Genomic DNA, 13,727 nt, shown 5'->3' with positions numbered 1-13,727 from the left:
TATCTTTTGAAATTGTGCATCTGTTTATCAACGATATAGGTTTTGGGGGAATATTTTTTGTCAAGTTGCGAAGTCATGTCTCGCCATAGCCTATAAAGGGTCAGCTTTAGTAAGCGTTCACGCGGACATATATTGTTATGATAAATTCGCTTGAACTTTCTCGAATAATGACCTTAATGTGAAAGAAAAATCTTGAAGGAGGGTATATTAGTCTCGTAATTGCTAGAAGGGATTTTTCGCGAAAGATGGTCTGCTCAGGAGTGTGTTAACTCATGGCGTTGACTTAATTACTTGTGTTTTGTTGCACATTTTAAAAGGTTTCACTGTTGCAGGAAATCAACTGATAAAATATCTTAAAATGTTTATCCGTTCTTTGCGATATTCCAAAACGTCCGCGATACTCAAGTGAACACTTGAGATTTCGACAAACGTTTCGACAAGATGTCTTTATATGCAGTAACTGTGGACCAGCCACCATGTACTGCTTTCTCATATTGCCCCCTTAATGTGTTGTACAGAGTCTTTTCCAAAAGTGTCTCGTAATTTAGCTCCATATCGTGCCCAGAACACAGTATCTCAAACACACTCCCATGCATGAATTTTATGCTCGATCTCTTCTTGTGACAAACAGAAATGGCACGGCTGAAATTTCATTTGTATCCCTTGAACCTGATGGCGTTTCTTATCTTACGATTGTCTATATGTTTTCTTGAGCTGCTCATATTAACTGCTGGGTGTTTGCTGTTTTCAATGGAGTTTTAAAAGCTATAATTAACTATAACAAGCTCCACAGCATTTTTCGATTCCGTCGAACAGCTTTTGAGAAGTAGCGTTTTAGAGCAACATCGGCATGTCGAAATACCTACGTCATCACGTCAGCAGGGAACACGAAGGGAGGATGCCCTCTGTCGTTCATTTTAAAGTGAATTTTAATTTTGGCTGCTGTATCGGAAAATTTTCTTTTTTACAAACCGAAACATCGTGTCCATGCATGTCTATTTGTCTATTGTGCTGAACGAAGTGGTCTTCTACTTTGAGCAATTTGGCGATTACGATCGTAAATAACACCCAAGGCTATCCGATAGCAATTTCAAATGTTTATTGTAACTTTTGAATTGGAGTCTCGTTTCCTCCTTTTACAATGACAAAAATATTTAAGAAAGTGACAAATTGAAAACTTTTAAGGTGTGAGCTTCATCCCTCCAAAAGTTTTCAATCAAATAGAAAATGTTCCAGAACATATTCGCTGGCGTCTTATGCTCTGAGTGTTCAATTTGATGTACATTTTATTTGATATACACTCTCGTGCAGTTGACCTGGTTCATCTTGAAGTGTATATTTTTAATAATGAAAAGTTTGTTTTCTCGATGAATTAAAGTGTATGTTTTGCTCTCCCAGTTTGGCCATTTCGCTCATCTGTAAAGCATATCATACGTAAGCATGCGTGACTTCTATAAACATAACTAATCATTTATTAAAACCAATATATTCTGATACATCAACCAATATATTCTGATACATAATATATTCTGATACATCAGCTAAACAAGCACGATTATATTTCTATTTCGCTAATTTCATCTTTGGCCATTCCTCACTTCATCCAGATCATCGCATCTCTTAAATTTTCTGGAATGGAAATAATTGTAATATGCGCATTAAGTCAGTTCAGTTACCTGTTGTGAAATATTTCTTAACATCGAATCTACTGGTAACTATGATGTAATGAGAATTTGGTTTCTATCGAAAAGTGAAAACACAGAGAACTAAAGCAATCATTGTCATGTCAATTAGTCGTACAGGAATAAAAGTGATCTATATAGTAAATAATGACTAAAGGCGGCTTCATTGATCGTGAAATTCATCACGCAATCTACGTAAAAGAACTTATGGAACTTCAATACAATTCAATGCTCATGCTGTGGCGAAAACAACTTACTGATGACGTAAGCTAAGGCTGTCACTCTTAATTATCTCCATGCAAAGGATGAGCCCGCGTTTTTTCATGCGGTGCATTGTGACCATGGTAATTTGAATTCATAAAGACGTCGCCTACAAGGCGTCCACTCGGGCTACTCGAGAACAGTTTTCGGTTATATTTACGTATTATAATTGTTGCCGAATGGCACAACGAAATTGACTACAAAGCAATCTCACATGTGACTATATATTTTGATGTGAATCATCTTTAATTATAGCTACGTGTCGTTGACAGTGACACTCGCGCGTAAAACGATCTAAGAAAGATTTTGATTGGTTAAAGGAGGTCGAGTTAGTCACGCGTTATTTGTACAATATCGTGTTATGATAGGAAAACCAGACCGGCTTTTACACTCTGGTAGCCCGAATAAAAAGACCAAAAATGTAAACACTCGCGCCGGCTTGTTTGAAAAATTGATCAAATACACGTTTTGCGAAGGGAAACGTCAACTAGAGGGAAAAATAATGAAAAAGAAAAGGTTTTGGTTTTGATACAAGAACAATACTTCGGCCTTCTACACATGTACATATTTAGTCATCGTTTGAGATGCATACACACGAGGTATTTCCGCCTTCTCTCCAAACTTTGTACCCTGTCTTGCTTTATGTTGCTGACGATATTGAGCTGTAGCGGAGTGTAGGTCGTCACTCCCTGGGTCGAGAAAGGTCCGCGGAGCTGTGTAGGGGCGCTCGGGACTTATCTTTCCCAAAACTTTGCCCTTATTGGGAATTTTTTATCTATATTTTGCGTTATGTATACACATGCAAATGCATTAATGGGAGAGATGTCTCACGGAGAGAACTCTCACGGAAGCCAGGAAGTCATGCAGGGCAGAAGAACGAAACGACACTATGACTGCCAACTGGTATTTTTGCAAGACAATTGTTTATAAGTGGAAAATGAGAAGTCTTTCACGCCTACCTTCTCTCAGGGGGGCCATCTTTTGTGCGACCAACTAGAAGATTCATCGAGAATCGTGCACGAAAATGGACCAATACTTTCCTGTTTCACGAGCAAAAGTGAAGCTCGTTGTCTCAAATGCACTTCCTGCCCCCACGTACACGAAGTGACTGTTGTCACTTTAAAGTTTTCTTTGTCGTCAGACAGAGTTCCCTTGCGTGCAAAGTTTTTCAAGAAATCGGCTGATTTAAAAATTATCCTGACATAACTGTATAGAAAGAATGCTCATTTTGATAGTGAGATTCTCACGCCCACCCTTATCAAATTAGTAAAAAGTCTCGGAATGTGCATTGATTAACTCTCATACTACTAATACTATCAATAATATTTGACTCGTTTTGTACAAGCAAAGGTCACAGAGTTGAATAAACTCCTACATACTTGAGATTCAATTTTGCGCAATTTTGGGGTTTCCAGTACGTCTATTCCCCAATACTGAAATTCAGGGGAATTTGAAATGGGTTTCATGGGAATGAAACAGTATTAAATGAACTTTTGGAAACGAAAGTATGAAACACACTAACTGGACATTCGGAGATTGTAAATTATGAATAAAGAATAAATGATAAAAGAATGAAAATGATGTAAATACACTTCCAATATGCATTTTGTATCCCCCACGAAATGATTTACCACAATAGTCTCCATTCCACTTGAAACTGGCTTCATGAAAAATAATCTATTTACAATTTCATAATTATAGCAAGATTGAAAACGAGGTTGAAAACGAGGTTGAAAACGAAGTTGAAAGTAGACTGTAGCAAATTGCATAAACCAAACTCTTTAAAAGTTGTAGGCCAAAAAATTTATTTACTATCGCACATTGAATATCAGTTGAGGAATGAAACAGATCAGAAATTTATTATAAACTTGTCATGAAGCTTATGGACATGCACTCTCCACCTCGTGATATCGTGATTAAATTGGCAAACTTTATTTTTAAGGATCGTGAATAATTTATAAAACATGTTTAAGATTAATTCAAATTTCAAGCCAAAATGGCGATTTGTTTACAAGCTCTGCACTGTCATTGAATCTTTATAGTTTATGTTGACACATCGTGTCATCCCTGCAGATTGTCGAGCTGTTCATTATACATGCACAACAAGACCAAGGTCAACATGTACGTTGAATTGTGGACTTAAGGCTCAGAAAACATAACCCGTGTTTGCCTGAAAATAATATAAAACCGTGAGAATTCATCGATCATATTTAACTTCCTACAAATCATGTACGTTTCTGTTGCTGTTATGTTTGATTTGTTTAAAATGACACTGTTCGACGTGTTTCATATTTTCATTTGTCGCTATGTTCACAAATGTACGTTATTTTTACTTTATATTTTGAATGCATTGTAAACCTTGCTGTTTTTCTTTGAATATCTGTCGTTCATTCATTATTATACCTAAACCGAAAAAGTTGTCTAATAGTTTTTATTTAGGTAGTGTAAAGACTGTTCTTGTTCTCTGTTGTTCATTCATCACTACCTACACTGACACACGTTATCTTAGTTTATATTTTAGGTAGTGTAAAGACTGTTCTTGTTCTCTGTTGTTCATTCATCACCACCTACACTGACACACGTTATCTTAGTTTATATTTTAGGTAGTGTAAAGACTGTTCTTGTTCTCTGTTGTTCATTCATCACTACCTACACTGACACACGTTATCTTAGTTTATATTTTAGGTAGTGTAAAGACTGTTCTTGTTCTCTGTTGTTCATTCATCACCACCTACACTGACACACGTTATCTTAGTTTATATTTTAGGTAGTGTAAAGACTGTTCTTGTTCTCTGTTGTTCATTCATCACCACCTACACTGACACACGTTATCTTAGTTTATATTTTAGGTAGTGTAAAGACTGTTCTTGTTCTCTGTTGTTTATTCATCACCACGTACACTGACACACGTTATCTTAGTCTGCATGTTAGATAGTGTAAAGACTGTTCTTGTTCTCTGTTGTTTATTCATCACTACCTACCTGACAAACGTTATCTTAGTTTATATTTTAGGTAGTGTAAGACTGTTGTTGTTCTCTGTTGTTTAGTCGTCACTACCTACACTGACACATGTTGTCTAAGTTTATATTTTAGTTAGTGTAAAGACTGCTCTTCTACTCTGTTGCATTCGTTTATCACTACCTACACTGACATGCACATATTATCTTTAGTATTATTTGTGTGATAAGAAAACCGTTTCAATATGCCTGAAGTTCGTTCATTTTTACCTGCCTTAAAAACGATATATTATTAGATAGGAAATCATCTTTTTCTGTTAACGTTTTAGTTTGACATATCGTATTGTATAGCCGTTGTATAGAGCTTCTTGTCGTTTTTTGTAATTCCAAAAATTTTATATTTTTTCAGGTTTTGCGGTGTGGCTTACTTCATGGCGTTTGCATGTGCAGTAATGTGGATGCCTGGGGTAAGTATATGTTGCAATGGTTTGTCTGAAGGGGAGGGCCCCCGATCGAGGGTCTAAATTTTCATGATTATTTGCAAACATATATTCGTAAGTCGTGAGATTGAGGTCGGGTTATTTTAGTGATTGCGGCCAAGAATCGCACACACATTTCCATATCATTGTTTTACAGAATTTGTCAAAACTTGTAGCTGCATAACCGTTGTACATGTGTATATTGTAAAAATTTAATTTGCATTCACATATTTTGGTAAAAAAAATTATATAATACATTTAATCAAATTTGAGTGTAATCAAATTCGCATGTATAAGCTGATTATGACCTCCTTTATACTTATACTTTCAGTGCCAAGTTTCAATTAAAGAACCAAAATTTATAGAAATCCCGTGTATTATCTGCATGATTCATGACTGCTAATTGCCTGTCGAGGTTGTATGTGTGATCATATAGGCTGTGGGCTACAGCCTAAATAAATCACAATCTTTGTAGCTGCTAAATGAGAAAGTTCGGCAATTTCTCTCAAAGTTGATAAAATTGGGTCAAAAATTAGTTATGAAACGTATATGGGCCAAAAAACATTTTTGTGAGAAGATGGCAATGTTTAGAAAGAGCCGTAAATGTTTACGTGGGTACGTGTACTTTTGTAAAAGACATCTCTACATGCAGACTACGATTATATTGACATTGGATGTGGCTGTCAAACAAGCCACTTGCCCATATATATATATATAGCTACGCTTTAATTGCATCTGAGGCAAGTGTTATTTAGCTTGTTTGATTACCTAATTGCAATTGCTCATGAGCACAATGAGAATTCTAATGAAGACTTAATGCATCTTTAAGTCATGTGGCGATTTTCACATCGTTTTTGCTTATCTAATTCACAACTTTCCAATATCGTCTTATCGTTTTAACTATTAAATCACAATAGAATAAGCTAAAAAACGCTGATGGGGGTAAAAGCAATTTCTTTCTGCGTTATTTTTGTCTCCATTTTCATGCGTACATATGTTGTTATGATAGCTTTATGAAGCAATTTATATGGAAAAGTTTCAGAGGGCGACAGTCATAAATCTTCGTTGCCATTGTTTCATGGGAGTTTGATTTTTTTTTTCATTAGCAGCTGTTTTAACGTGTAGCGACTGAGTAACAGTTTTTGCGGCCAGCAAAAATTACCTTTTTATTCTTGTGCGTTCATTTTTAATTTTCAATTTTAAATTGCTCAAAATGTTTCTGATATTACATATGCATTAAACGCAACTGTATGGTGATTAACGGTCGAGATCTTTGAAAGATTCTTTATGCATATAAAATGCCGTTTGCCCAATACATTTTTGCCTTCAAATATCAATTATATACATAGAAATATATGGGACTGCACTTAAGAGATGTAGCTAGTTCGCTTACTCGCTGCGAAACTTTGATTACATGTAAATTTTCAATCGCGCGCAATTTTATCCAAATTACATTTTACATAAAATGTACGCACCGATCCGAACAGCAAAGGCACTTTGTTGAAGAAAAATACATTGCAATCTTATTCATTTGGTTTTAATACGAATATATAGGCCAAAAAATGTTCGTGTATTTCAGCGAGGCATTTTGAAACATCGATCTGAGGACTGTTTGCGTGCACCATTCTGTGCGTTTTGGTTTCATCACTTTCAAAGGTTGACATTTTTTTTATCAACGACAAACAAATATATAGATATATACTGTGCAGCAATTCTGGATGAGGTCAGACATATTTTATATATTTTTTTTCTGCTTATATGTACTTAACAAATCAACCAAAAGAACAGTTTCCGAAGTCCCACGCTCGTTCAGATGATTGAAAAATGATATTTCATACAAAATGAGGCATTTAACGGTTTGAATTTTTAATTAGCAATTAATAACAGCTATATGTTTTTTGTATCGTAAAATGCTCCGATATTGTTCTTCCGTGAAGGTGCCTGGCGATCAGTTGTTCTGGCATCTTCAGCGAGTAAACTCGTATTTTTTATCTGAATATTACTAGCTATGTAGCTACATGTGTTGGCCTAAAATTGTACCTCGTGAACTTTCTGTCCACGAGCTTGAGAACAAAAAGCTATATGAATAACGCAAACTCCTAAATATATATGACAAATTGTTTGCACCTTTTTCAAATCCATTTAAATCGATTATGAAAATCGTCGTTAATTTTATATTGCCAATTCACCTTTGCACGGTCTCTCTGCGATAAATGAAAAATATTAGCTAAAGAGAATTGATTGCAACTTTTTCGGGTAATATTATTAGAGGCATGTATCTATAAATGAAAAATGAACGGATTTAATGGGAATAATTCTCGAGTGCAGACTGGATCTTGAAGTTTTTTATAACATAGCTAGTTTATGAAGCAGTCGATAAACTTGTCTCGTTTTAGCTAGAAGTATTAAACGATTGATTTTCATCGAATCGTTTACTTTCACACACACACACACATATATATATATATGTTGATAGAAATCATATGCACTCGTGTATCTGTTACTGTGCTTACCAAAAATTCTTTAAAAACTGGCATTGGGTCATGTAGAGACTTAAAAACTGATATAGTTACTTAATTATCCGAAAGATTTCTGCCTTCCAAAATTTCTTCTTGCACCGTCGCTTATTTATGAATTTATTGCTCATTGACTTTTTGAATAGTTCTCTAATCGAACTTTCATATGTATTTCATAAGTCTTTGATTTCGGTGTATATATAGTATTTTCTACAACACTGATGGGACATTTGCGCGCAGTTCTTCGTCGTAGTAAATTGAAATAAAGTTATCTATTAGACGACCAAATTGCATCGCGTCGTATCACTAAAAAGGAAATTGATTTCTCGTCGAAATTCTTTTGACAACATAATTGCAGCAATTTAACGAAGGCGCGAACGAATTATCTTGCAACTAATTACATTTACCTGTATGTTATTCTTTCTAAAAGGAGCTGCCCGATTTCACGTTAATGGGTGATCTCCCATATGTACGCGTGCGCACTGAACGTGTGCCCATTTCGACACTATATCAATAGTTCAGCAGCTGCTAGTTTACACTCTGGTCAATTTGCTTTTTTTTATGTGCGCGCCTTGTTTAATATGATTACTCGCATTTGTATAAATAGCTGAACAAATGCAGAATATCTCTCACAGTTTTTCGATACTCATCCTGGGCTTGTCAAGAAAGGAAATCTGACTTTGAAAAGAAAGAATATTCGCCGTCACTAAGGTACATATGCGAATGTAGATTTTTTTGAAATCATTTTTTTTACAAATACAAACTCACAGTCGTAGATTTTCTGTCTACATGAGAAACGTTTTTTTTATGATCTTTAAATTAAAAGATATTTCACTCAGTTTAATTTTCCAACTATAAAAGATCAGCTGGAAAGGTTTAGTTATAGCTGTCTTAAAATGAACATGTTGTGTTCTGTGAGCTGATATTTCTAGAAGAAATAAATTTTATTTGTCACCAATACGAAACTCTACTCTTTGTGTATATCATTGATCTTTCTTTCCGCCGCATCACAGTTGACATTTATCCTCTCTTTTATAATGTCTCTGAAATAATTTTTTTATCTTGCGATAACGTAAAATCTTCAAATGCTTCACATCGTGTTTACTTTTTTAGAAAAGTCGAACATGATGAATTTCAATTACGATTATGGATATCGTCCGGTTTTACCGGAGTATGTACCGACCATTTTGAATAGGTCTGCTTTGAGAGATCGCTTTACAGCCGAGTGTCATCTTCTCTATCCAAGTTTGCCTCCTTTTCATAAACCACACACTTCATCTGAAGCTCTAAATGTGAGTCTCCAAGTGGAGTCGAGTTGGACTTCAGTTAAATCTTTCTCCTTGAAATTTTAGTCTTATAACTTTATCGCAAGTGATCTTAATTCTGTTTGTTTTCCGTATTTCAGAATGCCACGTTATTGAGAACGCCTTATTCATCGCCATATCATCATGCAGTCTATCAATTTCGCAATGAAGAGCGAGAAACCGCGTCGTCACTTTCGATTAGAAAGCGTTCGAGAAAATCTGCCTTTCTGCCCGTAACCAAAGGTCGCCCGGATACATCTGTGTATTACAAGGGTTAGCCCATAGCTCTAATTTTTAAAAAAAAACAAATTATATTCAGTATCTTTCAAGCATTCTAACTCGAATCCTGAAATTTCAGATCATCGAGTTTGTACCTGTAACTTTGCACCACCATCTTCACAATTTCCGAACAGCCATCTTTCACCCACGTCAGAAATGTACAACTGGGTTTGCTGTAAAAGTGACGGCCTAGTACGCCCACCCGAATACAATCCGATCGATATTCGAATGTCAATGTTCACGACACAATCGTATCCGATGATGACCCGAACACTTAAAGAGAAGGAAAAGAGACGAGCACCAAAACGGTTTCAATGCTCCCAATGTGAAAAATCATTCGGCAAATCGTCACACCTTCGTGACCACTTTCGAACGCACACGGGAGATCGGCCTTACAAATGTGAGCACTGTGACAAGGCTTTCACGCAGTATTCAAACTTGCGGACTCACACGAGAATCCATACGGGGGAGAAACCTTACCGCTGCACACATTGCAACAAGCGATTCACGCAAGCTGTCACGTTGCGCAGTCATACGAGAACTCATATCGGAGAAAAAGACTACCCTTGCAAACAATGTCCGAGAACATTTTCTTGCATTTCCGCTTTAAAGGCGCATGCGCTGATGCACAAAGACGTGCAGGCGACGTCACCCGATAAGATGAAACACAAATTGGTCAAAATAAAAGAAGAAATTGAAGATGACGCGATGTGACTAACATGTATGAGCGCTGATTCATTATCTTTGTTTATGTTAAATTATCTATTTATTGTGGAATTATATTGTTGTAGCGAGTTAACCATGTGCAGTTACATGCACATGGTATGGTATCATAAAAAAATATATTTCAGTAGAAGACAAAATGGCCAGTTATTCTTAGGTCTTATTGTTCGACAAATCTGATAAGGTTTGATGTCATAAATCATATTATTTATATCATCGAGATAAGAATTATCTGGAACTTAAGGGTATATTTCATTTAAAAACCTCTTTCACAAATCTTAGCTTGCCAATGCGGTTGTTCCTCTGTTGTTTCTTTCTTCAAAACGACAGGGTTCCCTGTAACCTAACTCCAGGTATTTCTTCAACTGTCGGCACTTCTATTGATACGGTCCCCAACTGTTCGCACGCCATACAGTATATTAATAGTGAAGATAGCTAAGATTGATGTCGTAGCTATTTGAACCAAAGAGATGAAAATTAATTTTAAGTTGTTTTTTTTCTTCAAGTATTTACCTTTTTCACATCACCATATTTAAAGACAAACATATACGAACAATCAGCTTTATGCATTCAAAACAAGTGGATAACTAAGGATTTCACACATTTTACTTATCCAACCTTTTAACCTTTTCTCTACAGCCTGCATATAGTATCACTGACAACCGGGAAAATGCTCCGAACGGTCCGAATATTTTCCATAGTTTTTGAGCACAAAAAACCATCGGGGGTCAAAGGAAAACAGTGCATGCTAGGACGTAAAAATGGATGCTGAGTTACCACGAAGAGGACATGTGCATCAGTAATGTATACATGCGTCTTTGATAGGAAAGTGTTTAATCACCCTGTACAATGGAAAAAAAGTAAATTATTTCCGGATAAAACACATTTTGCAATAGATCAACTCTATATTTTCTATAAGTTTCATTTTGTGCGAACAAAGGTGTCAACACTCGTACACGCTATCTGCAATCATAACAACTGATATATCGCTGGTAGTGCGTCGCACGTTGCGCGATTTATATTGCAATCACACGACGTACAAACTCATCATCTACAAATGAAAATGCTCTCATGTTAAATATCCATCAATGGATAATCTGTGCAAAAAAAATCATGTCTGCGTTGCGATCGTGTTTTGCACATCTTGTACACCTTTGCTGTATTTTAACGTGGAATAAACGAGGAAAACTCGTTCATTTCTCTTTTTACTTTTCACAATACCTTGGGAAATGTTAAATACTCATTTTTCACGGGGCGAACGCTCGTGGTCCTAAAAGCGTTAATCATCCCCGCCCATATATTCGGCGCATTCCAACTCTTCTGCGCTATCAGCTTTTTTCAATTGAAACTTGAGATTAGCCAGATAAATGCAGATCACGATAAATTATTCGACCGGAGTATTATCATACCATAAACTTCGAGAGCAGTTTGTTGTGTTCTGGCTGATGTCGCGTTAGCAGAATCGAACGGACTCTAGCTCAATGTACGTTTCGAAAACGATACGCTTGACTGGTGGTTATATTTTCAGCGAATGGCTGAAAGTTGCATGTTGTTTCACGTGTTTTGTCACTTAATTACGCTCCACAGGATTCTATTGATGCTGACTCTGTTTTTGTATCTCATTCATATAGAAAATCTGTTTGCGTGTCAAAAGGACTCGATCGTATAAAAGGTACGTACATATACGATTATATTATGTGTGATATCACAATTTTTTCAATAGTCCCGGGAACCGGTCTGCCCGTGAATATACAATGAAAAGGAAGCCGTTATGCAAAGCATTGAAACGAAACATTGCTGCGAAAATCTAATGGCTTGAGCGCATGCCTTTATGGTAATTCTATCTTTTTGAGACGAAGGCAATATGAACGACTAACGCTCGTGTTTTTTTCCATAAACGTTCCTCATTTTACCTTTTCCAAAGTATTTTTTTTTCATATCTAATTGTTTCAAAGCCGTTAATTTCGTCGCACTGTTTTAATTGTTTTATCATGAGACGGAGGGCGGGATCACGAATCCATTTTATGATGGCTACATATTCCAAGTACTTCTTTCGAAATGTCAATTCTTTCGATTTCAACCTCTGTGTTACTGGTGTTCATTCGTTGCTTTCAATGACATTACACGCTTATTTCATGATAATTGGTTGTCAACTTATGCATAATGACTCTGACAAACCAATCTAATCAATGCAATTTCTCGCTAGTTTCGAGTTTTGCTCGAGAAATGTCTCATGAAAAAGGCTTAGATAAATCAATATGAATAGTTTATGGTGGGACTGAAACTGCGCAAGATTAAATGGGCACGTGGTCACAACGACTTGGTTATAACACATATACTTACCCTCGTCAAACTTATTTTATAATCACCCGAGGCTGATTTCCATTATCGCTTCCTTTGACAGTAAGAAATTGTCTTTACATGACGGTATTGACGCATCTTGTAAGTTCACACAGAGCATTCTCGGTAGGAAAATGTGTGTGTATGTAACAGTCTGCGAAATTACTCTAATGCCCTGAAAAACTGTAGGATTTACTAGCATTGACTGCTTTGTTTGACTTTGTCGAGCGTTGTTCAACTTATTTGGCGAAAGAATAATCGTGAATGTTGTGAATGCATGAGGATAAGTGTGGTAATATAAGATATTCAGGGTCTGTAATCAATTTAAACCGAACCGAAAACTTATAAAAGGTATTCGTTGACAAAGTGTCGTATTTTGATTTTGACAGTTTTGTGTGGATAAATAAACACGAACATACGAATGAAATTTTCCCATTGCGATCAATACGGTGTCCTATTACAATTCAATAAAGGTAATGATCACACAATAACAGAGAACATAAACAAGAAACGAGGAATTATAGTTCCCAAGATGGAGGCACACTGCGCACCCGCTTATGGAAATCATCAATCACTCGAGTCCTTTGTCATCAGTCCCTATCTGTAAATTTATTCTTAGGCGACATCTTGTCCGGCACATGCAGCAGATTAACAATTATTTAGCGATATATGTAGATGGTGCAATACTATGGAGCCAGGACCGATATGGATGTATAGTCATCGATGACAAACATGTCAGTACAGTTTTCCAAACATGCCGTCAGTGGCGGTGGGGTATTTTGGTATTGAGGTCACATTTCAAGTGGATTTTCATTTTACATCTTGCATTTTATGTTCATGTGTGTGTGTTTGGGAGTTGTACAGCCGGATGTCCCGTGAGAATTGACGGGCTGGCGACAAACATTTGCACTAAATATGGATAGTCGTTATTTAATTGAAATATATCGTTGACTGGCTTGTATGGGGGGTATTTGCCACCGATGAGAAGGAGCTTTTTTGCATGTTGCTTTTTTTAGTTTGGGATCTTTCGTAATTTCTATAATCTTACCAGTAAAGTAATCGCTATAATCCAGATAATGAGCATGAAAAGATCACGCCACCCTTAGTGCATGTTTTTGGCATTTTTCGCGGTCATCTAGTTTCAACGCTTTTTTTTAAAGTTTTTTATATTTCGAGAGGTCTCGAT

The 13,727-nt window shown here is 36.2% G+C and overlaps 2 protein-coding genes and 1 long non-coding RNA gene across 5 annotated transcripts in view; 2 read left to right on the top strand and 1 right to left on the bottom strand.

Moving 5' to 3' along the window:
- Positions 1-1,077: 1,077 nt before the first annotated feature.
- Positions 1,078-2,362, bottom strand: LOC124459629. Its single transcript, XR_006953711.1, has 2 exons — positions 1,940-2,362; positions 1,078-1,629 (listed from the first exon to the last, which is right to left on the bottom strand). It is a non-coding gene; the product is annotated as an uncharacterized LOC124459629 (long non-coding RNA).
- Positions 2,363-5,329: 2,967 nt separating this feature from the next.
- LOC124433452 (cartilage oligomeric matrix protein-like) overlaps positions 5,330-13,727 on the top strand; it is a 30,922-nt gene continuing 22,524 nt past the window's right edge. The window contains exons 1-2 of one of the 2 annotated variants that reach the window (XM_046983222.1): positions 5,330-5,367; positions 11,833-11,873. The gene's annotated coding sequence lies outside the window, so the exon portion shown is untranslated. Of the gene's footprint in view, positions 5,368-11,580; positions 11,685-11,832; positions 11,874-13,727 lie in introns of those variants that run through there. The other variant, XM_046983221.1, reaches the window with a different exon arrangement.
- Positions 8,335-10,341, top strand: LOC124433457 (zinc finger protein 782-like). 2 transcript variants are annotated; one of them, XM_046983230.1, is made up of 4 exons: positions 8,335-8,606; positions 9,009-9,187; positions 9,301-9,472; positions 9,558-10,341. In XM_046983230.1, the coding sequence occupies exons 2-4, from the start codon at positions 9,020-9,022 to the stop codon at positions 10,190-10,192; spliced, it is 975 nt and encodes a 324-aa protein (XP_046839186.1). In that variant the 5' UTR covers positions 8,335-8,606; positions 9,009-9,019; the 3' UTR covers positions 10,193-10,341. The 2 variants fall into 2 exon arrangements, with proteins under 2 accessions (XP_046839186.1, XP_046839185.1); XM_046983229.1 differs by lacking the exon at positions 8,335-8,606 and having other exon boundaries at positions 8,941-9,187.

Source organism: Xenia sp. Carnegie-2017, unplaced genomic scaffold (assembly GCF_021976095.1).
Source record: "Xenia sp. Carnegie-2017 unplaced genomic scaffold, XeniaSp_v1 HiC_scaffold_13, whole genome shotgun sequence".
In the NCBI taxonomy this organism is placed as follows: Eukaryota; Metazoa; Cnidaria; class Anthozoa; order Malacalcyonacea; family Xeniidae; genus Xenia; species Xenia sp. Carnegie-2017.
The sequence above is the reverse complement of the archived record's forward strand: the minus strand, read 5'-3'. Positions and strand labels throughout refer to the sequence as shown.

Bases quoted from the DNA above. Each gene is read 5' to 3' on its own strand.
- LOC124433457 (XM_046983229.1), top strand. From the start codon at position 8,981: ATGCTTCACATCGTGTTTACTTTTTTAGAAAAGTCGAACATGATGAAT. The intron at 9,188-9,300 runs GTGAGTCTCCAA...TCCGTATTTCAG, and splicing joins CTTCATCTGAAGCTCTAAAT to AATGCCACGTTATTGAGAAC. The intron at 9,473-9,557 runs GTTAGCCCATAG...CTGAAATTTCAG, and splicing joins TACATCTGTGTATTACAAGG to ATCATCGAGTTTGTACCTGT.